Genomic DNA, 9,425 nt, shown 5'->3' with positions numbered 1-9,425 from the left:
ACTAAATGTTAAAAAGATGTTTTGATATATATATATATATATATATATATATATATATATATATATATATATATATATATATATATATATATATATATATATATATACCGATGATCGTCTCATTTCATTTAAGATAGAACTTTTATTTTGAAAAAAGGGTCACGTTTGTGATGCGGAAATACTGCAGCAAGTATTAAATTCCTATTTTTTTTTGTTGCGGCTTTTGTCTGCTTGTTGAGCTGTTCTTGTGTTTTTAATGTATTTTTCTTTTCTAAATAAAAAAGGTAAGAAGGCACCGGTTGGCTAATTATCGTTGGCCGTACTGAAAGGGCAGGATCTGTCAGATACTCTGCATTCATTCAGCAAGTTGACAGCTTGCAGAAGCGTTGAACGTACGATCTGAAATTGCATCTTTGTTTCAGGAATAGTACTCAATCCATACGTCATTATATCCCAGCTGCATGATGGCAGGTTTGCTTTCTACGCAATGCAACTCAACGCTGAGTAAATTAAAACACTTGAGCAATAACCCTGCCCTGTCAGTTTTAACGAGCACTCATCGTAAATACAGCAGTAAGGATGGAGCAGGATCTGAGTATTTGCACAAGAGTATCGTCCCGAGCATGCACTACCAGAAGAGTTTACCCAGGTAAGACAATCGCATTGAATCACACAGATATGACCGACGGTTTTAAAATTGATCTGTAACGCTGTGCTTTGATATATTATTTTGAAGTTGAATCAGATTTTTGCTTAGGATACTGTATTTACACGTTTGTCAACGACAGGTTTAGGTCATATTAGAGAATATAGGTGAAAGTGCAAAGCCTACGCGGCTTAGGGACACGGTGTTACACATAAATATGCCCCCCTTGCCTAAATATTTGTTCCCATTTTTATATTTGGGATAAATTGTAGAGTTAATAATTTAAGTAATATTTATAATTGTTTATAATAAAAAACAAATAGAAACTTATTATTAAAGTCATATTTTAATGGAAAAGGGATTTTTTAAAGAATTATTTGATAAAAGTTAAAACCTGTAAATCTGTAAATGCAAAATGGTATTTAAAAAAGTCAAAAACAAATATAATAATAATAATTTTTAATAATAATATATATAAATATCTGACCCTAAAGCATAGAATGGTTAAAATCACCATTGTACCTGACATTTAAAGATTACCAGTTCCAAAATTGGAGGATACAATACGGAGGTATTTGGCAGCTCAAAGACCCCTGCTGAATGATGAGCAGTACAGGTAATAAGTCAAGGGTAATGTATTTATTTTTTTTATTTCCAACTTGACTTAAATTCTGACATTATTCTGTCTCTTTCTGCTATCTTGAATTCCCAAAGTAACACAGAAAAATTAGCACAAGAGTTTCAGAGTGGTGCTGGCAAGCAGTTACATGAAGAACTTGTAGCCTTGGACAAGAAAAACAAACACACCAGCTACATATCAGGTGGGAGATGTACATGGATAAATAAGTAAATGTACAGTAAGTCCAACTTTGTTAATTAATTTCCTTCTTTTTACATTGCAGCTCCATGGTTTGACATGTACTTGTCTGCTCGGGAGTCTATAGTGCTTAACTTTAACCCCTTCATGTCCTTTAACCCTGACCCCAAACCCGAATACAATGACCAGCTTGTTCGGGCCACCAACATGGTGTGCTCAGCAGTCCGCTTCATGAAGACGCTTCGTGCCGGTTTACTGGAGCCAGAGGTGTTTCACCTTAACCCTGCCAAAAGTGACACAGATAGTTTCAAGAAGCTGATTCGATGGGTGCCGCCCTCCATATCGTGGTTTGGAGCCTACATGGTGAACGCCTATCCTCTGGATATGTCCCAATACTTTCGCCTCTTCAACTCAACACGTATACCAAAATACAAGAGGGATGAGCTCCTCACAGATGACAGGGGCAGGCACCTGCTCGTAATGAAGCGAGGAAACCTGTATGTGTTTGATGCTCTTGATCGAGACGGCAACCTGATCAAGCCTGCTGAGGTTCAAGCTCACCTTAAATACATACTAGAAGATCCAACACAAGCTTCTGCGTTCCCCTTAGGTGTCCTAACTAGTGAGAATAGAGACACCTGGACAGGGTTGAGACAAAAACTACTTGATGCTGGAAATGGTGAAGCTCTGCAGTTAGTGGACACTGCTTTGTTTTGCCTGTGCTTGGATGAGGAGGTGCTGAGAGACCACATCCACATCTCCCACAACATGCTGCATGGTGACGGCTGCAACCGCTGGTACGACAAGTCCTTCAGTGTCATCTTGGCTAAGGATGGACAGGCAGCTATAAACTTCGAGCACTCTTGGGGTGATGGTGTGGCTGTCTTGCGTTTCCAGAATGAGGTCTTCAAGGACACCACGGAGAAGCCTCTGGTTGGGCCTGGTTCTCAGCCTGCGTCCGTAGACTCGTCTTCAGCGGTGCGCCGTTTAGAGTTCAAGCTTAATGACGAGTTAAAAGCTGGAATCACAAAAGCCAAAGAAAATTTCCAGGCTGCCGTATCAAAGCTCACCATCGATGCCATGGAGTTCAAGAAAGGTGGAAAGGAGCAGCTTAAGAAGAAGAAGCTCAGCCCCGATGCCATCGCACAGCTTGCTTTCCAGATGGGCTTCCTGAGGCAATACGGCCAGACGGTCGCCACTTATGAGTCCTGCAGCACTGCAGCCTTTAAACACGGCCGCACTGAAACCATCCGTCCTGCTAGCATCCACACTAAGCAGTGTGCAAAAGCCTTCGTCCAGCAGCCGGGACAGCACAGTGTGGAGCAGTTACTGGGACTCCTGAATGAATGCTCTAAATACCACGGGCAACTCACTAGAGAGGCGGCCATGGGTGAGGACAGCACTTTAATATCCTGTCAGTCATATTCATGATCATACCATTTAAGGAGAAACGCTGATCTGGCCTATGCTCTAAACTGAGTCTTTTGAGCAAGTCAAGGAGATTTTTCTTTTTTTTTTGATGACTCATTCACAAGATGTTGATGATGATTGACTGTACAATAGTTTCCTGGAAAATTATGAAACATATCGAGGACAGTTTTAAAATGACCTAACAAGATTCTGTTGTCCCATCAAAAGTCTCAAAGTTGCACTCAGTTTTATGTTAATAACTTTTGAACCCATGATGGCTGGAAACATAATGATTGGCTCATGTCAAATCAACCTTTTTATTAGAATTTTATAAAATAGTCTGATTTTCAACAAAACTAGCTCAGGTCTTCGCTTGTGAAGCATCGTCAAATCTGGTGAGATTAGCCCAAAGTGAACTGAGGCTATGAATTAGTATATTTAGACCAAATTTGGCATGCGTTATACCAAGCATGGCCTAAAATATAAATACGTATTTTTGGCACTGTGTGTCACAATGGTTCACACTGTCGTCTCACAGCAAAAAAGTCTCTGGTTCAAGTCCCTGCTGGTTCAGTTGGCATTTCTGTGTGGAGTTTATATGTTCTCCCTCTCTGGTTTCCCCCACAAGCCCAAAGACATGCACTTTGGGTGAACTAAATAAACTAAAATTGCTATAATGTATGGGTGTTTCCCAGTACTGGGTTGCAGCTGGAAGGGCAACCACTGCGTAAAACATATGTTGGAATAGTTGGTGGTTTATTCCGCTGTTACAACCTCTGAAATGGAGACTAAGCCAGGGGTGTCCAAATTAGGTCCTGGAGGGCCAGTGTCCTGCATAGTTTAGCTCCAACTTCCTTCAACACACCTCACTGGAAGTTCCTAGTATGTCTAGAAAGAGCTTGATTAGCTGGTTCAGGTGTGGTTAATTGGGAATAAAATATCCAGGACTGAGTTTGGACACCCCTGGACTAAGCCGAAGGAAAATGAATGAATGAATGAATGAATAAGTTTTTGGCATAGTGCCACCTACTAGTCAAGAGATAAAATAAACTGGCTTATTTGCTAATAGCTTAGCTTATAACTCCTGTTTTTAAATTGAACCAACCTATGAACTTGGGTCAGTATGTGCCACCTAATCATCAAAAGTTGTCCAGTGACTTCCTTCTCCACTATTTCTGTTCTTTAGGTCCTATAGCAGGGGTGGGTATTGTTCATACCTGTCAACGATGACAAATAATTCTCTGGAACCGCTCTTGCAATTACACCCGAGTTGAGATCAGCTCTTTGTTGATCGCATTTTTTCTTTTCCTAGAAAGATTAAAAATAGGGGAGAAATATGGAAATTCTGCTGGGTCAGAGTCTGTGCAGAGGTTAGCTCCAACTCTAATCTGATAAACCTGAACAAGCTAATCAAGGTCTTCAGGTTTCAGGTAGGTATTTATTTTTCAGAGTTGGAGCTAAAACCTACAGGGTCAATGACCCTCCAGAAATAACATAACCCACTCCTGTCTTACAAAATCTAATGGTATGCATTTCCACCGTCAGCCATTATATTTAGGTAAAAAAAATATTTGAAAGTGAACTCATCTTAGACCTTCTATAATCTTCACCAAATGTCATAGAAGCTCATTAGACAATATTCAACTATTTTCAACCAAATGTTTTTTTGTTTTCATGTAGGTCAAGGTTTCGATCGCCATCTTTTCGCCATGCGCTACTTGGCTAATTCGAAAGGAATGGCACTGCCCAGTCTGTACCAGGATCCTGCATATGCGGCCATAAACCACAACATCCTGTCTACCAGTACTCTGACTAGCCCTGCGGTCAGTCTGGGTGGCTTTGCTCCTGTGGTGCCTGATGGTTTTGGAGTGGGTTATGGGGTTCATGATGAATGGATTGGGTGCAACGTGTCCAGCTACCCTGCCAGAGATGTTCATGAGTTCCTTAGGTGTGTTCACAAGTCCTTGGAAGACATTTTTACAGTCCTTGATGGAAACCCCATTCATTGAAAGCACATTTAATATGATGAAGTTAAAGCACTTGTGAACTAAGCTGAATTTAGAGGATTTGTGTTAATAATAACAATGTGTTGAGTCTAGTTTAAATGTAGAACCTGAAGGTTAGAACTCATATGCTGTGCACTGAATTGATTGATGTGACTGCTCATTTCTAAGTTCATGCTTAATTAAGTGATGTAATGAACAAAAATGTTTATGACAGTATAGATAATTTACATTTACTGCATTGTGTAATTACTAAATTAAATTTTCTCCAAATGACAAAAAGAAATTCATCATAAAAAAGCTGAAAGACCTGTCCTGTGCCTTATAAGAAACACTGAAATCAATACTGTAAATATTGTAACAAAGCCTAATAAAACCATTTCAACAGATTTTCAAATATTTATGATTTTTTACATACACCAACATTCAAACTTTTGTGGTTGATTTTTTTTTTCTTTTATGTAAAAAAGATGCTTTGAAATATCAAAAGCAAAAAAATAACTTTTTACATGATTATAATTTGTGTATTTTTTTAATCAAATAAATGCAGCCTTAGTCAGACTCTGCACAAAACACTAATTTCTACAGCATCGATATTGCATGCACATCTGATATACTCACATTGCAAGAGTCTGAATTAAATACGACCAGACAGTTCAATCCACGCTTCAAAAAATGCTTTCATACTTATAGTTTGTGTCGTTTCTACTCCAAATATCAAATTCCTAAAAACAATATTGTATCGTTTAGAAAAATAAGTCAATATTGAGATGTTTTCAAAAAGAAACTAAATTATCTTCCAGTGGACCAAGTAAAATATTCTTATTTCTAACTAAATGATTATTTTTACTTGTTTTCCAGAAAAGTTTACTTAAATTTCACTTATTTCTGAAGACAAAACTTTTTTTTTTTGCTAGTCTACAAAATGCTTCTTGATTTAATAGGTTTTAGATAATTGGACTAGAAACAAGACAAAAACTTTTATTTTTGTACAAAAAAACTAATTTTTTTTTTTTACAGATTTGTATAGAAAAGTTTAGCATTCGCGTCAAATGTGTATAAGCCTGTGGCTATGTACACATTCAAGAGAGTTTAACAAATTTGAATAATAAATTATGACTTTTGGATGTTTTTACTATGTATACAATTATGTCTCTACTAATTTACATTTGATTGGTTTTCTGTATCGGTATACTGTTAGACTTCCCAGAAAAAAACTAAATAAAACCATTTAGCCATCTAGTGAGACTGTATTCATATTACAATATATAATGCCGAAAAACTAAATATTGCAATATCGTGCAACCCTACCCTCTTCAAATACCTCACTGACTCCAAGCTTCTGACCACAAGTGTATATAATGCATCTTCTATAATGATGTTTCTAAATAAAGTACAACATATATTTTAGGACTTTTCATTCATTATTTTTTCCAGCTTAGTCCCTTTATTAATCTGGGGTCACCACAGCGAAATGAACCGCCAATTTATCCAGCTTATGTTTTACACAGCAATTGCCCTTTCAGGGGCAACCCAACATGGGAAAACACCCATACACTTGCATTCACACACACACACTCATACACTTCAAACAATTTAGCTTATTTACCTATAGTGGGCGAAGCAGTGGCGCAGTAGGTAGTGCTGTCGCCTCACAGCAAGAAGGTTGCTGGTTTGAGCCTCGGCTTAGTTGGCGTTTCTGTGTTCATTTTGCATGTTCTCCCTGCGTTTGCGTGGGTTTCCTCCGGGTGCTCTGGTTTCCCCCACAGTCCAAAGACATGTGGTACAGGTGAACTGGGTAAGCTAAACTGTCCATAGTGTATGTGAATGTGTGTGTGGATGTTTCCCAGAGATGGGTTGCGGCTGAAAGGGCATCCGCTGCGTAAAAACTTTCTGAATAAGTTGGTGGTTAATTCCGCTGTGGTGACCCCGGATTAATAAAGGGACTAAGCCGACAAGAAAAAGAATGAATGAACTTTACCTATAGCGCATGTCTTTGAAATTGTGGGTAAACCCGGATCACCCGGAGAAAACCCACACCAACATGAGGAGAACATACAAAACTTTAAGGACTTTAAATAGATTTTGAAATAAACTAAAATACAAACCAACAGTTGAACACATTTTATTAAAAAAAAAAAAAAAAAAACTAACCACCGAACAATATACAAATGTTGAAAGTAGCTCAAACAATAACTAAAACACGACTTTCATTCACAATAAAAGCAAAAGGGCAGTTAGATGGGCTTGATTTTGAAGTGGAGGCCGATGAGACTGAATACGAGGCATTTGAGATCCTGGACCAGGTAATAGAAAACTCTCAGTCCCTCTGGGTCCCTGCAAAAAAAAAAAAAAAAAAAAAAAAAAAACAAGACAACGTTACCAATCTTATAGCACAGATTACAAACTGTAAACAGGGTTTCTGCAGGTTCCAGCAAGTTCAATTTAAGACATTTTAAGACCATTATAAATGAAATTTTAGACTCATTCAGGGCTAAACACTAAGGAGTTATTCGAATGGCCTGGTTGAAAAATACTTTTTTTGCTCTATCAAACTTTAAAAAATATATAATTGAATAATACAATAATAGTAATTAAAAATATATATTTTAGTTAATTCTAAGCAAAATATTTTAAATATTGTGTCAAAACAAGCAAGCTTTCTCTAGTTGTATACATGCACTTTCTTTCCAACATAACCTAAAAAATGAAATGAAATGTTTAAAGGTTGATATAAATAAACTAAATGTATGCACAACAGTCTGATCAGGTCAGCTTCTGTAGCAGGAAATACATGGAGAACTTTTAAACCAATTTTATTGTTTATTGTAATAATTTTAAAAGGAACTTAATTAAAGCATTATGGTAAACGGAGCTAAAAATGACCTTATTAAATAAAAAGTTAAAAGTTTTATTGAGATGGATTGTTGGTGGTTGGATGGGTGTTGACCAGGTTGGGTAGCTACGAACAAAAAAAAAATTATAAGCCGTTTACAAAAGATTTAAGACCTACAACACATTATTTTATTTAATTTAAGACTTTTTAAGGCCTAAAATTTTGTTTTTGAGATTAAAGACCCCATAGACAACCTGTGTAAAACTGCTTGAGGGTATAAAACAGAAAGCAGGAAAATGTGTGACAATAATATATACTACAATTTCAGATTACAAAATTAAGGCAGAATAGTGAAGTAAAAAATTATGATAATAATAATGTTTACAATCAATGAAATACACTTACTTGGACTGGTTTACATCAATTAAAGATCCGATTTTAGAGGTTGTGAATGAAATGTGCTCATCACCAATGACAATCTCCAGTTCCTTTAAGGCACAAACAAGAGCCATTAGGATACCAGTTTACACAACAATGGTGTACTAGAAATGGACCACAACAATCCCGGTTCACAATGAATGAATAATGCAAAAAATGAATATAAACTGACGATCACTCAGATACTGCATGCATGTACATGGATGACATCCGGGTAAAATCATTAAACAAAAAAAACATGCACTTTCAAAAAACATTTTCAAATGATAATGTACTAAACCAGCCAAAGTGCAACGAAATGTGCAGGGTGTAGTTGTGTAAACAGGCCCTTTGAGTCACATTATATTGTGAATGTGAACAAAGGGCAAAAATCAAGAAGAAATAATATACATTACAACAAACCTGTCTGCCAACCCTGTCCGGAGGAGGCCACAAGGCATCGTCTTCTTTTGTGATTTCACTGTCGTCAATGATTCTCTTCAGCTCTTCCATCACACTTTTATGCACATAGGCCTGAAAGAAACAGAACATCTCATAAGTAACATGGTCTGTCTGTCAAAAAGGTGCAAATTATCTAATAACCAATGCACATGACGTCATCACGTAGCTGATTTTACCTCTTTTCGGATCATGACGTCGTTCTTGTAGTTGCTGTTGTTTGCATATCTCAACTTTCCTGAAAGGAAATAATCCATAAGCTTAATATTAGGCTAATACATTAATACTATATACATAACCTATAAAAAATGAAGATTATTAAGCAACATTGGTGAAACTAAATCAAATTTATGATATTAGACTTGCAATTTTAATGCTAACATTCCTCAAACGCAAGTTCGCATATTAATTTTGCTCTAAACAAACAATCACCATTTTAAATTATAAATTAAACAGAAATAAAAGTTCAAACAGCTGTAAATATCGTTTTCGGCTTAATAAGAAAGCATTCACAGATTGCAATAGAAAGGCTGTTAGCATATTAGCAAGCTAAAGTTGGCGCGTCACTTACCGTCTGGTCTGAATTCAAATTCCAGAAACTCGTGACCAAATTTACCTTTATGCCCCACATAGTACCTCAAATAAAAGTCACTCGTGGACATAACTGTGCGCGGTATTAAAGAAACCGTCTATGTATCTAAATAACCGCACAAGTATTGTTCCTTCAATGAATCGCTTTAGCTTCAACAACCAATATGGAATCGCATGCGTACAACTGCACGTCGCCGAGTGACATCACTTCCTAGTCGCACACCAGTGATGCTACAACTGTGCCTG

At 37.1% G+C, this 9,425-nt stretch overlaps 2 protein-coding genes across 4 annotated transcripts; one reads left to right on the top strand and one right to left on the bottom strand.

Moving 5' to 3' along the window:
• Positions 1-118: 118 nt before the first annotated feature.
• Positions 119-5,265, top strand: cpt2 (carnitine palmitoyltransferase 2). Of its 3 annotated transcripts, none has more exons than NM_001007447.2 (6): positions 119-284; positions 423-649; positions 1,182-1,262; positions 1,361-1,467; positions 1,549-2,853; positions 4,554-5,263. In NM_001007447.2, exons 2-6 carry the CDS (start codon positions 462-464, stop codon positions 4,880-4,882), a joined length of 2,010 nt encoding a protein of 669 aa, NP_001007448.2. In that variant the 5' UTR covers positions 119-284; positions 423-461; the 3' UTR covers positions 4,883-5,263. The 3 variants fall into 3 exon arrangements, with proteins under 3 accessions (NP_001007448.2, XP_068078938.1, XP_073765078.1); XM_068222837.2 differs by having other exon boundaries at positions 131-190; positions 285-649; positions 4,554-5,265; XM_073908977.1 differs by having other exon boundaries at positions 131-649; positions 4,554-5,265.
• A 1,720-nt stretch (positions 5,266-6,985) lies between these two features.
• On the bottom strand, positions 6,986-9,317 carry magoh (mago homolog, exon junction complex subunit). Its single transcript, NM_001017700.1, is given in 5 exon segments — positions 6,986-7,213; positions 8,118-8,200; positions 8,553-8,663; positions 8,768-8,826; positions 9,160-9,317. Coding segments are annotated over 5 exon segments (444 nt in total). The 5' UTR covers positions 9,251-9,317; the 3' UTR covers positions 6,986-7,113.
• Between the last annotated feature and the right edge of the window lie 108 nt (positions 9,318-9,425).

This window comes from Danio rerio, chromosome 8, assembly GCF_049306965.1.
Source record: "Danio rerio strain Tuebingen ecotype United States chromosome 8, GRCz12tu, whole genome shotgun sequence".
NCBI lineage: Eukaryota > Metazoa > Chordata > Actinopteri > Cypriniformes > Danionidae > Danio > Danio rerio.
This window is presented reverse-complemented; position numbering and strand designations above follow the sequence as displayed.

Coding starts and splice junctions, on each gene's coding strand:
- cpt2 (XM_068222837.2), top strand. CDS start 462: ATGATGGCAGGTTTGCTTTCTACGCAATGCAACTCAACGCTGAGTAAA. Junction 650..1,181: donor TACCAGAAGAGTTTACCCAG/GTAAGACAATCG, acceptor TGACATTTAAAG/ATTACCAGTTCCAAAATTGG. Junction 1,263..1,360: donor CTGAATGATGAGCAGTACAG/GTAATAAGTCAA, acceptor GAATTCCCAAAG/TAACACAGAAAAATTAGCAC.